This window comes from Triticum aestivum, chromosome 3B (genome assembly GCF_018294505.1).
Source record: "Triticum aestivum cultivar Chinese Spring chromosome 3B, IWGSC CS RefSeq v2.1, whole genome shotgun sequence".
In the NCBI taxonomy this organism is placed as follows: Eukaryota; Viridiplantae; Streptophyta; class Magnoliopsida; order Poales; family Poaceae; genus Triticum; species Triticum aestivum.
Window position 1 is genome coordinate 500,436,717 of NC_057801.1, and position 10,308 is coordinate 500,447,024.

A 10,308-nucleotide genomic window follows, 5' to 3' on the forward strand; every position below is an offset into this window, starting at 1 on the left:
GTAAATCGGTAGCAATATTATCGATACTTCTTCCTTCTAAGCTCACCTGACATAATGCTGAGAGCTGAAAGAAATGTCCCTTCAAGCTGCATTTGCTATTTGGTACTCCCTCCGTCCGAAAATACTTGTCATCGAAATGAATAAAAAAGGGACGTATCTAGAACTAAAATACGTCTAGATACATCTCATTTTATTCATTTTGATGACAAGTATTTCTGGACGGAGGGAGTAGGTGATAAATTTCGTCTGTGATTTAGAAATTGCTAATACAGAGTTCGGAACATATAGTCACCATAAACATCTGGATCATTGGGTTTTGAATGGGCCCCCTCCCCCTTGAGATTGGACGGCGGCGAGCTCGAGCCGGGGACGCCATGATGTCGCTGCCAGTGGAGGAAGAACCTAGACGGGTTTGGGGATTAGGATTTAAGCTTGAGGAGGAAGATAAACCAAAGTTGTGGGATGTCAATCCAACGGCGCAGAAGTTTCCAAGAATCCGACGGCGAAGTTCTTTTAGAGCATCGGCCTTGATGAACAAATCTGTGCCCCTATATATGTCTGCAGACATGAGCAGGCCGGCCCTCATTTGTCTGTGTCCGCAGTTTTGAACCATCAATTCCATGCAACGTGGATTCGGCCTTCATACAAAGATCGAAAAGAGAACCATACTTCGGCTTGGGCGAGGTAGAAGCTCTTAGGCACCTGAACGCATGTTGACTAATGATCAAATAAATCATCACCAGGTCAGTGTTGGAGACGCTAGGAGGACAAATGCAAACCTGTGAACCTCGAGATATGTTAGCAGTTAGCACGACCAAGCCAAGAGCGTTTAAATCACTGAATAGAGTGGGTCAAAGATATCATGCTACCTACTAGCACAGTAATAATGCAAATATCATGTTTGATATGATGTGTTTGTACTATTACTCTTACTCTTACTAGTATCATCTACTACTACCACGACTATTACTACTACTAATACTTTTCGAACGAGAACGTGTTGACATTATGTATAACAGTATTGAACCAGTCTCAGGTGGCTCCAGTTAAGAGAAATGTCATCTCTTATTTCGAGAAAAAACAAAGAACCTTTGCGTTTCATTGCATTGAAAAGATAGGGGTACGGTTACAATCCTCCTAGGAGGTGGGTTTTACAGAACCAACAGTCAAATGTCATCTCTTGATAATCAATCTTGTGCGAATGTTTAAAACAGAGGAGGGTCAGGTAGGTGCGATCTAAAATATACCGTGTCTAATACAAGTTCACTAGGGTCATATCTGTAAAGATATTAAAATGGTATCAAACCAAGGGAATCTTAAAACCATCTCATAAGAAAGCTTCGTAGTAACAGGCCTAGAGCAATACACCGCTCAGGAAGGATTATACTGTATGTCTTTTCCAGGGTCGTATTTTCCCATTGGAGTACAAAAGAAAACAGATGTGAGAGATGCATATCCATTTCACAATGGAAGAAGGTAATGAGAGAAAGTATTTATACTGAACATATTATCTCTAGCCGAAGATATCTGCATACACCATACAAGAGGTATATTCAGTTTGAAGTTTTACAACAGAGGGAATGTAAGACAAGCAATGGCCCAATTCTGTGCCAGAGCATAGCAAGCACATAAACACAGTAGCCAGTCCAGAACACTTGCCATGGGGAAGACCTGGCAGTCTATTGAGCTCGTTCAATAACATATGCTGCCCAAAATTGGCAAGATGTGATGAAAGAAAAACTGCTGCAATTTACGATGATGACTCCCCCAGAAACTAGGCAGCTGCAGCAGGTTCAGCATTCGGAACATACCAACCACGGATTATCTCAATGGCCTTCTTCCTCCTTGCAAGCCTGGACTTGCGATGATCTCCAGTATTCCTGTGCATGGCGCCAACCTTCACTGTCTTGTCGATGGCTTTGTATGCCTCGGAGATCATTTTCTCTATTTCAATGATTTCTTCAGGTTGGGCATCGGCTTTCTTCCTAAGCTTTTCAAGGGCTCTGAAAACCTAATCAAAGAGTAAAAGCTTAGGGCATTTGGTCTCAATATAAAAGAAAACTTCTGGGATTGATTGCTAAATTAAAAAAACTGAATGTTTTGTACAAATGAAACCATCTTCATACCAATAACCAGTACTCCCCTCCGTCCGGAATTAGTTGACGCTCAAATGGATGTATCTAGACATATTTCAGTGCTAGATACATCCGTTTGAGTGCCAACTAATTCAGGATGGAGTTTATATGACATTTGATTTACTAAAATAACACATAACACCTATTATTCAGATGAAGTACGCCACGGAAACTAAATTTGGTGGTTTGTTACTTCTGTCCCCTTCTTCGGATGTTTTGTGGGCAATATTCCGATAATAAATCCACTTGCAATATCTAATTAATCACTCGCCTTGTACAATCAAATTTAATCCGTTTGTTGGTTAATACTACATCAAATCCATCTACATTGACAATAAGGCATGTCAGAATAACAGAATGCAACTCCAAAATGTATTTCAAGTGGAGAAACCAACACACATTTTACAAATTCTTAAACTCCGTTAATTTGCAGTATAGAGTCTACTCTACTCCCCAACCCTCAAAATTCCCCAAAACACAGCAACAAGTGCTTATCTCAAAGCACCTATTCCCCATTTTCACCAAGGCACGCAGTGCCAATTGAGTATTTTAGTGGCAAAACTTGAAAGATGGAGAAAGGGATACGCCCGCCGTTAGGCATTGTATATACCTTCTTCATCCGGGTGCGCATCTCGGCCTTGCGTGCATGGTTGCGAATGCGGTGTCTGTCATTCTGACGCTCCCTCTTCTTGACCGAGTCCGCCTGCCTTCCAGTCTTGGGCGGCTCGGCGGCGCACACCACCTGCAGCCCCCTCCTCCTAAACCTTCCGGTCGACGCCGAGGCTCCGAACCCACCTGACGAAAGCATTCTCGGTCACTGATGAATAAACATAATTTTCTTGAGGAAACTCGAGCGGGGGAAGGGAAGTGCGGTACCGATGGGGAAGGCGGCGTAGGAGGTCGACAGGCGGGCCTGTGGGGCGAGGGCGCGGAGGGAGAGGGAGGCGGGTGCCCGGGAAGGGGAGGGGAGGGAGGCCGAGAGGGAAGAGAGGGAGAGGAGCGGGGAGGTGGCGGTGGCCATGGCTGGAGACCAGGATGGGAGGAGTTCGAGCTGCAGCCCCGTCCTGTGTCAGTGCCGATGATGTTATCTTATCCGGGGAAGTAGTAGGTTTGCTCCCACTGTGGGGCTGAAGGCGGGAAACCGATTTACGCCTACTTTGCACTAAGACGGGGACTGAAGTTAATAATGTCTTCCACAAGGGTGTCTTCAAGCCCATCCCCGAAACGGGCATTGTACTTATCTGTGAATCCGATCCACAGACAGTGATACGGACGTTGGTCATCCAACCATGGCCTCTAAACATCGCCTCTGTTGTTAAGAGCCCGCAAACTCAAACAATAGCATCTCAAACCTTCATGAGTGGAAATATTTAAATGCGACAGTGGTTATACTTTAAATATTATAATCCAACTAAGTTTTCAAATTAAATAGTTCAAACTTGAATTCAACTTTCATATGTTCTAGTTGTCCTCTTTAACCGCCTATAGATGCTCAATCAAATCTTCCTTGAACTGCTCATAAATTGCTCGATGCCGAATTTGTTGATGTATCTAAACAAACTTATCAAACATGACCGGATTTTGATGTGGAAGTTGGATAGGATCACCCATGTTCTCAAATTCCAGACCCCCGGCAACATCTGCGCCCTCATCCTCCACAATCATGTCATGCATGATCATATAACATGTCATCATCTCCCCTGAAGATCTCCGGGTCCCATTGTTTAGCAGGTCCACGAACAACTGCAAAACGGACGTGGAGCACTCCAAATGCCTTCGCCACATTCTTTCTAGCTCCTTATTATCTTTGGTTAAAGTGAGCTCTTTTTTGACCAACGTCTCAGAGATGGTCTTAACGAATGTAGTCCATGGAGGATAGATATCATCAACCAGATAGTAGTCAATGTTCTACTGATGCACATTAACAGTGTAGTTGCTAGGAGGAGGTTGTCCTTCTGATCAACCTAGCAAACATGGAGGCCGCTGCCAAATCCAGTGGTCATGTGATGACCCTTGATCGATCCCTTGAAACCGAGAACATGCTCTTCCGCACACCTCGCGTCTGGAAGGACCGCCTGCATCATCGATGTTTCATCCGTATAATCCTCCTCGTCGGACGACTCAACACAGTGCTCGTACATGTATTCCATGTCCGAATCCATTGCTTCAAAGAAGGGACAAAAAAATTGCACGAGCATTTCACCAAACACTTGCCGGGCGTGGTGACCCCTGCACTGGCAGATGGTACCTGCTCGGTGGATGGACGAGAGGTGTGGACTAATAGCGTGGCGACCGAGTGGAGCGGTGGAGGTCACGAAGGTCCGACAAGGGCTTGGCGGGCGACCGGGGTGGTACAACAGCATCAAAGGAGAGGGAGGAACCAGATGCAGAGAAGGGGACATGGGTAGACACGCGGGGTCCTCATGTGGTTTTGGGTGGGCCGTGGGCGTCAGAGTCTTACATCACGGTGGTCCACACTCTCGTAAAGCCCCCCCCCCCCTAATTTGCTTCTGGTTTGCGAGAAAACGAACACTCAAACTAGTCTGCAGACCAATGCGAGATGGCGTTGGATGGCAAACTGCATCCAGACAATGCGGTTCACACACTTGCTAGCGATTTGAGGGTTTGCATTGGAGATGCCTGTCGGTGTAAAAACTAGTGGATCTCGGGTGGAGGTCCCGAGCTGTGGATCTAGGATCAATGGGGAACAAGAAACACAGAGACATTATTTACCCAGGTTCGGGCCCTCTTGAATAGGTAAAACCCTACGTCCTGCTTGATTGTATTGATTGTGTATGAGGATTACAGAGTTGATCTATCACGAGATGGGATGAACTAAACCCTAGATGAGTAGGATGATGGTTCTTCTAGCCTCTACGGACTAAACCCTCTGGTTAATATAGACACCAGGGGTACCTAGGGTTACACACAGTCGGTTACCATCAAGGAATAAATCTGTCGATTCTTCCATCTTGACTTGGAGGGCACACCAAGGCTTCAGAGGTTTCCTTCCTGCACACGGAGTCACCTTATAGTTCGGCTTTGAAAGTGCAACTATCCCTAGGTGGTTTTGGTAATTCATAACAACATATAGCTCATTGAGCTAATACTATTCCAAGACTATTATTTCAGGAAAGCTCAATGAATGGCATGGCATGGATGATGAAAGTGGATCCCTCAAAATACTAAGGTCAAAGGATTGGCTCAAGCTCAAAAGCTCGAGACTCTTCATTTTATATTTTAGTGATCCAAGATCACATTGAGTCTATAGGAAAAGCCAATACTATCAAGGAGGGATGAGGTGTTGCTTAATGAGCCTCTTGCTTCATGTGCTTAGTGATATGCTCCAAAACCCTCAGCTACTTTCTCACATCCACAAATTACCTAAACCTAAAGCCAAAATCGGTCACACCGATTCTTCCTATCCGGCGCCACCGAGTTTGAAAGTCATAGCCACTGCCACAAACCCTAAGCAAATCGGTCTTAATGATAGGGATCTCAGTCTCACCGAGATGGGATTGTAATCTCTCTGTTTCCCTTCGTAATGTTTTGGTCAAACCGAAGTGAGTGATCGGTCCCACTGAGATTGCAATGTAAACTCACTGTTTCCCTTTTGTAACATTTCGGTCTCACCGAAAAGAGCAAATCGGTCCCACCGAGTTTACCTGACCAACTCTCTAGAAAGCTTATTACCAAAATTGGTCTCACTGAGTTTGTGTAATCGGTCTTACCGAGATTATGTTATGCCGTAACCCTAACCGAATCGGTCTTACCGAGTTGCATGCCAGTCCCACCGAAAATCCTAACGGTCACTAGGTTTACTAAATCGGTCCGACCGAGTGTGTTGAATCGGTCCCACCGAGTTTGGTAAATTGTGTGTAACGATTAGAATTTGTGTGGAGGCTATATATACCCCTCCACCTCCTCTTCATTTGTGGAGAGAGCCATCAGAACAAACCTACACTTCCAACTTACCATTTCTGAGAGAGAACCACCTACTCATGTGTTGAGGCCAAGATATTCCATTCCTACCATATGAATCTTGATCTCTAGCCTTCCCCAAGTTGCTTTCCACTCAAATCTTCTTTCCACCAGATCCAAATCCTATGAGAGAGAGTTGAGTGTTGGGGAGACTATCATTTGAAGCACAAGAGCAAGGAGTTCATCATCGACGCACCATTTGTTACTTCTTGGAGAGTGGTGTCTCCTAGATTGGCTAGGTGTCACTTGGGAGCCTCCGACAAGATTGTGGAGTTGAACCAAGGAGTTTGTAAGGGCAAGGAGATCGCCTACTTCGTGAAGATCTACCGCTAGTGAGGCAAGTCCTTCGTGGGCGACGGCCATGGTGGGATAGACAAGGTTGCTTCTTCGTGGACCCTTCGTGGGCGGAGCCCTCCGTGGACTCGCGCAACCGTTACCCTTCGTGGGTTGAAGTCTCCATCAACATGGATGTACGATAGCACCACCTATCAGAACCACGCCAAAAACATCCGTGTCTCCAATTGCGTTTGAATCCTCCAAACCCTTCCCTTTACTTTCTTGCAAGTTGCATGCTTTAATTTCCGCTGCCTATATACTCTTTGCATGCTTGCTTGAATTGTGTGATGATTGCTTGACTTGTCCTAAGATAGCTAAAATCTGCCAAACTCTAAAATTGGGAAAAGGTTAAGTTTTTAATTGGTCAAGTAGTCTAATCACCCCCCCTCTAGACATACTTCAAGGTCCTACAAGTGGTATCAGAGCTTTGGTCTCCATTTGCTTTGATTTCCATAGCTTTTGGTGGTCATAGCCTTGGTTTCACAACCTAGGAGAGTATGGCGTCTAGCGAGGGAAATTATCACCGTAGAGGTCCTTACTTTGATGGTACTAATTTTGCTAGTTGGAAGCATAAGATGAAAATGCATATTCTCGGACATAACCCCACCGTTTGGGCAATTATTTGTATTGGCTTGCAAGGTGAATTCTTTGATGGGAGAGAACCGAACCGTGAAGCTAATGCGGAAGAATTGAAGATGCTGCAATACAACGCTCAAGCTTGTGATATCATCTTCAATGGATTGTGCCCTGCAGAATTCAACAAAATCAGCCGTCTTGAGAATACAAAGGAAATTTGGGATACTTTGATTGATATGCATGAAGGTATCGAATCCGTCAAGGAATCCAAGTTGGATGTGCTCCAAAGTCAGCTTGACAAGTTCAAAATGAAGGATGGTGAAGGTGTCGCTGAAATGTACTCTAGGCTTGCTCTTATCACAAATGAGATTGCCGGCTTAGGGAGTGAAGAGATGACCGACAGATTCATCATCAAGAAGATCCTAAGAGCATTGGATGGAAAGTATGATACCGTGTGCACATTGATCCAAATGATGCCAAACTACAAAGATCTCAAGCCAACGGAAGTCATTGGAAGAATTGTTGCTCATGAGATGTCACTCAAGGATAAGGAGGAACTTCACAACAAGTCAAGTGGTGCTTACAAAGCCTCAAGTGAAGCCCCCACATCATCAAGTGAGAAACAAACCTTCAATGAAGAATTGAGCTTAATGGTGAAGAACTTCAACAAATTCTACAAGAGTAGAAGCAAAGAAAGGAGCTCCAAGTCAAGGTCTTACAATGACAAGAGATCTTCTAGCCGAGAGCGAAATTGCTACAATTGTGGGAGACCCGGACACTATTCCAATGAGTGTATGGCACCCTACAAAAGAAGAGAAGATTCTCCAAGAAGAAGAAGCAAAAGAGAAGAATCACCATCGAGAGAGAGGAGGAGTAGAGATGATCGTTATGAACGAAGACCCTCACGGAGAAGCAAGGATTCGGAAAGGAAGGACAAGTCATCAAGGAGCTACACAAAACGAAGACATCAAGCTCATGTTGGTGAATGGGTATCCGGCTCCGACTCCGACAATCACTCCGAGAGAAGCTATCACTCCGACTCCGAATATACTCAAGATGAAGGTGTTGCCGGTCTAGCACTTGTGACAACCAACTCCTACGACATATTTGATTCACCAAATGAAGGAATTGGAAGATGCTTCATGGCCAAAGGTCCAAAGGTAACACATCCTGAGTATGTTGATTTCGATAGTGATGAAGATGACTTGCTTGTGGATGATGATTTACTTGTTGACAACTCTAGTGATGGATACTATGATGAAATGTCAATTAATCATGCTAATCAAGATAAAACAAATGACAATGATAAGGGGAAGATTGAGCTTCTAACTAAAGAACTAAACACTCTTAAGTTGGCTCATGAAACCATCTTCGAAGATCATCGAGAACTTTTAAGGGCTCATGAGAAGTTACGCTTTGAAAAGCTCAATCTTGAGCAAGAGCATGAGTTCTTAAAAGCAATCAATGATGATCTCCGTAAGAAAAGTTCTTCTTACATTGCCAAGCGTTTACTCTTATCTACTTACATGCCTCAAGTCAAGTCTAGTAACAAGTACAAGAAAGATCCTTCCTCTAGTAGTAACAATAATAATGTCAAATCCAATATTGTTGCTTCTAGTAGTTCTCTTGATTCCACTAATGATTCTCTTAGCCAAGTAACACTTGAGCAAGAAAATAGCTTATTGAAGGGAATTATAGAGAAAGGTGTTTACAAGAGCCTTGCCGGGAGTAAGCAATTCGAGGAAATTGTACGCAAGCAAGGAAGGCACCGGAAGAATCAAGGTGTTGGTTTTGAACGAAAGTTCAATGCCAATGGAGTTGAGTGGGAAGAAGATCAATACCCCAAGACGAAGTTTGTTCCTCAACAAGAGAAGTATGATCCTACTTCCTTCAAGGGAACACAAGTACAAGATGCTCTTCCACCACAAGACCACAAGAACAAAGGCAACGACAAGCTTCAAGAAGAGATTGATGCATTTGAAGAAGCACCTAAGGCCTCGTTCAAGTGGGTTCCCAAGACTACGTCAAGTTCTACTTCATCAAGTACAACTACAACTCCAAGGATTCCCATCAAGATGATGTGGATCCCGAAGAAGAAGAACTAGAGAGTTCTTGAGGGTGACTCCGCCAGCATTCTTCACTCATATCATTATGGCAAGAACAAGTGCAATCAACTTCCACATCTTGCACTAGTTCAAGGAGTCACAAACCCTCATGTTGGTAAGGCAAGGGACAAGGTAACCTAATGATTTCATGGACATCATTTTGTGTGTGCATCACTCTATGTCTATGGATATTCTTGTTTGTTCCTTGTGGGACTAACCCATGCAGGTAAGTTGAAAGTGCAACTCACTCCAAAGGATTGCTCCAAATGATCTACATCAACATTGAGCATCCACATCTTCAACACCTACATGAAGTCATCATCGACAAAACCCAAGGTTAGTTCATCCCTCTAAGGGGGGATCTCACATCTAGGGGGAGCTTAACTCTAAGAATTGAGTCAAAGCAACTCTAATGGTGTGAACACATCAATGCATTATGTAAAAGTGGTAACCCCACTTGAGGTTAAACGATGAGTATGACCTATGATCAAATGTTTTCATTTGACTCCTAAGTCAATATACTCATATATAGATGACCTAGTCATCGCCAATTGTTTGATAGATGCTAGAATTGGTTGTGCATGCTTTGCCATATATTTCATTTGTCATCTTATTGTGTGAGCATGTTGGTTGCATATTTTACTCATTTGAGGACATCCACTTGTTGTTTTGATAGATTGGCTTCTTTTTCTTCTTGCCAAGTGGATGGACAAGAATGCCTAAGAACCTTCTCTAGCTATCTATGCTTTTCTCGTCTCAAACTCTATTCATGCTACATCACAAAATTTGATCAAGTCAGATTCAAACCACTCTGTGTGAGGAGCACTCGGAGTCCCCGATTCGTCATAGACTTAAACTTCCAAAACTTCTTTGTGATTCTCGGTCTGACCGATTCCTACATTTCGGTCCCACCGAGATCACTAAGTCGATCTAGGTTTTCAATCTCGGTGCAACCGATTTGAACTTTTCGGTCACACAGAGTTGTTGTAAATGTACACAGTTATGCATCTCGGTGCCACCGAGTTGTTCCACTCGGTCACACCGACAGGGTCGGGCTATATATAGTCACGGGCAAAAATTTGGAAATTCCTCCGAACCCCTTCGCCCGCGCAATAGCTCGCTCTGCCTCCAAGGTATCCGGATCGTCTCCTCATCACCAGCCGCCTCCTGTCGCT

At 44.2% G+C, this 10,308-nt stretch overlaps 1 protein-coding gene across 1 annotated transcript; it reads right to left on the minus strand.

Moving 5' to 3' along the window:
• Nucleotides 1-1,480: 1,480 nt before the first annotated feature.
• LOC123070582 (30S ribosomal protein S20, chloroplastic) lies at nucleotides 1,481-3,299 on the minus strand. The gene is made up of 3 exons (XM_044493843.1): nucleotides 3,012-3,299; nucleotides 2,746-2,930; nucleotides 1,481-2,011 (listed from the first exon to the last, which is right to left on the minus strand). The coding sequence occupies exons 1-3, from the start codon at nucleotides 3,154-3,156 to the stop codon at nucleotides 1,775-1,777; spliced, it is 567 nt and encodes a 188-aa protein (XP_044349778.1). The 5' UTR covers nucleotides 3,157-3,299; the 3' UTR covers nucleotides 1,481-1,774.
• Nucleotides 3,300-10,308: the final 7,009 nt, after the last annotated feature.

Coding starts and splice junctions, on each gene's coding strand:
- LOC123070582 (XM_044493843.1), bottom strand. CDS start 3,156: ATGGCCACCGCCACCTCCCCGCTCCTCTCCCTCTCTTCCCTCTCGGCC. Junction 2,931..3,011: donor CTACGCCGCCTTCCCCATCG/GTACCGCACTTC, acceptor TGCTTTCGTCAG/GTGGGTTCGGAGCCTCGGCG. Junction 2,012..2,745: donor TGCGCACCCGGATGAAGAAG/GTATATACAATG, acceptor CTCTTTGATTAG/GTTTTCAGAGCCCTTGAAAA.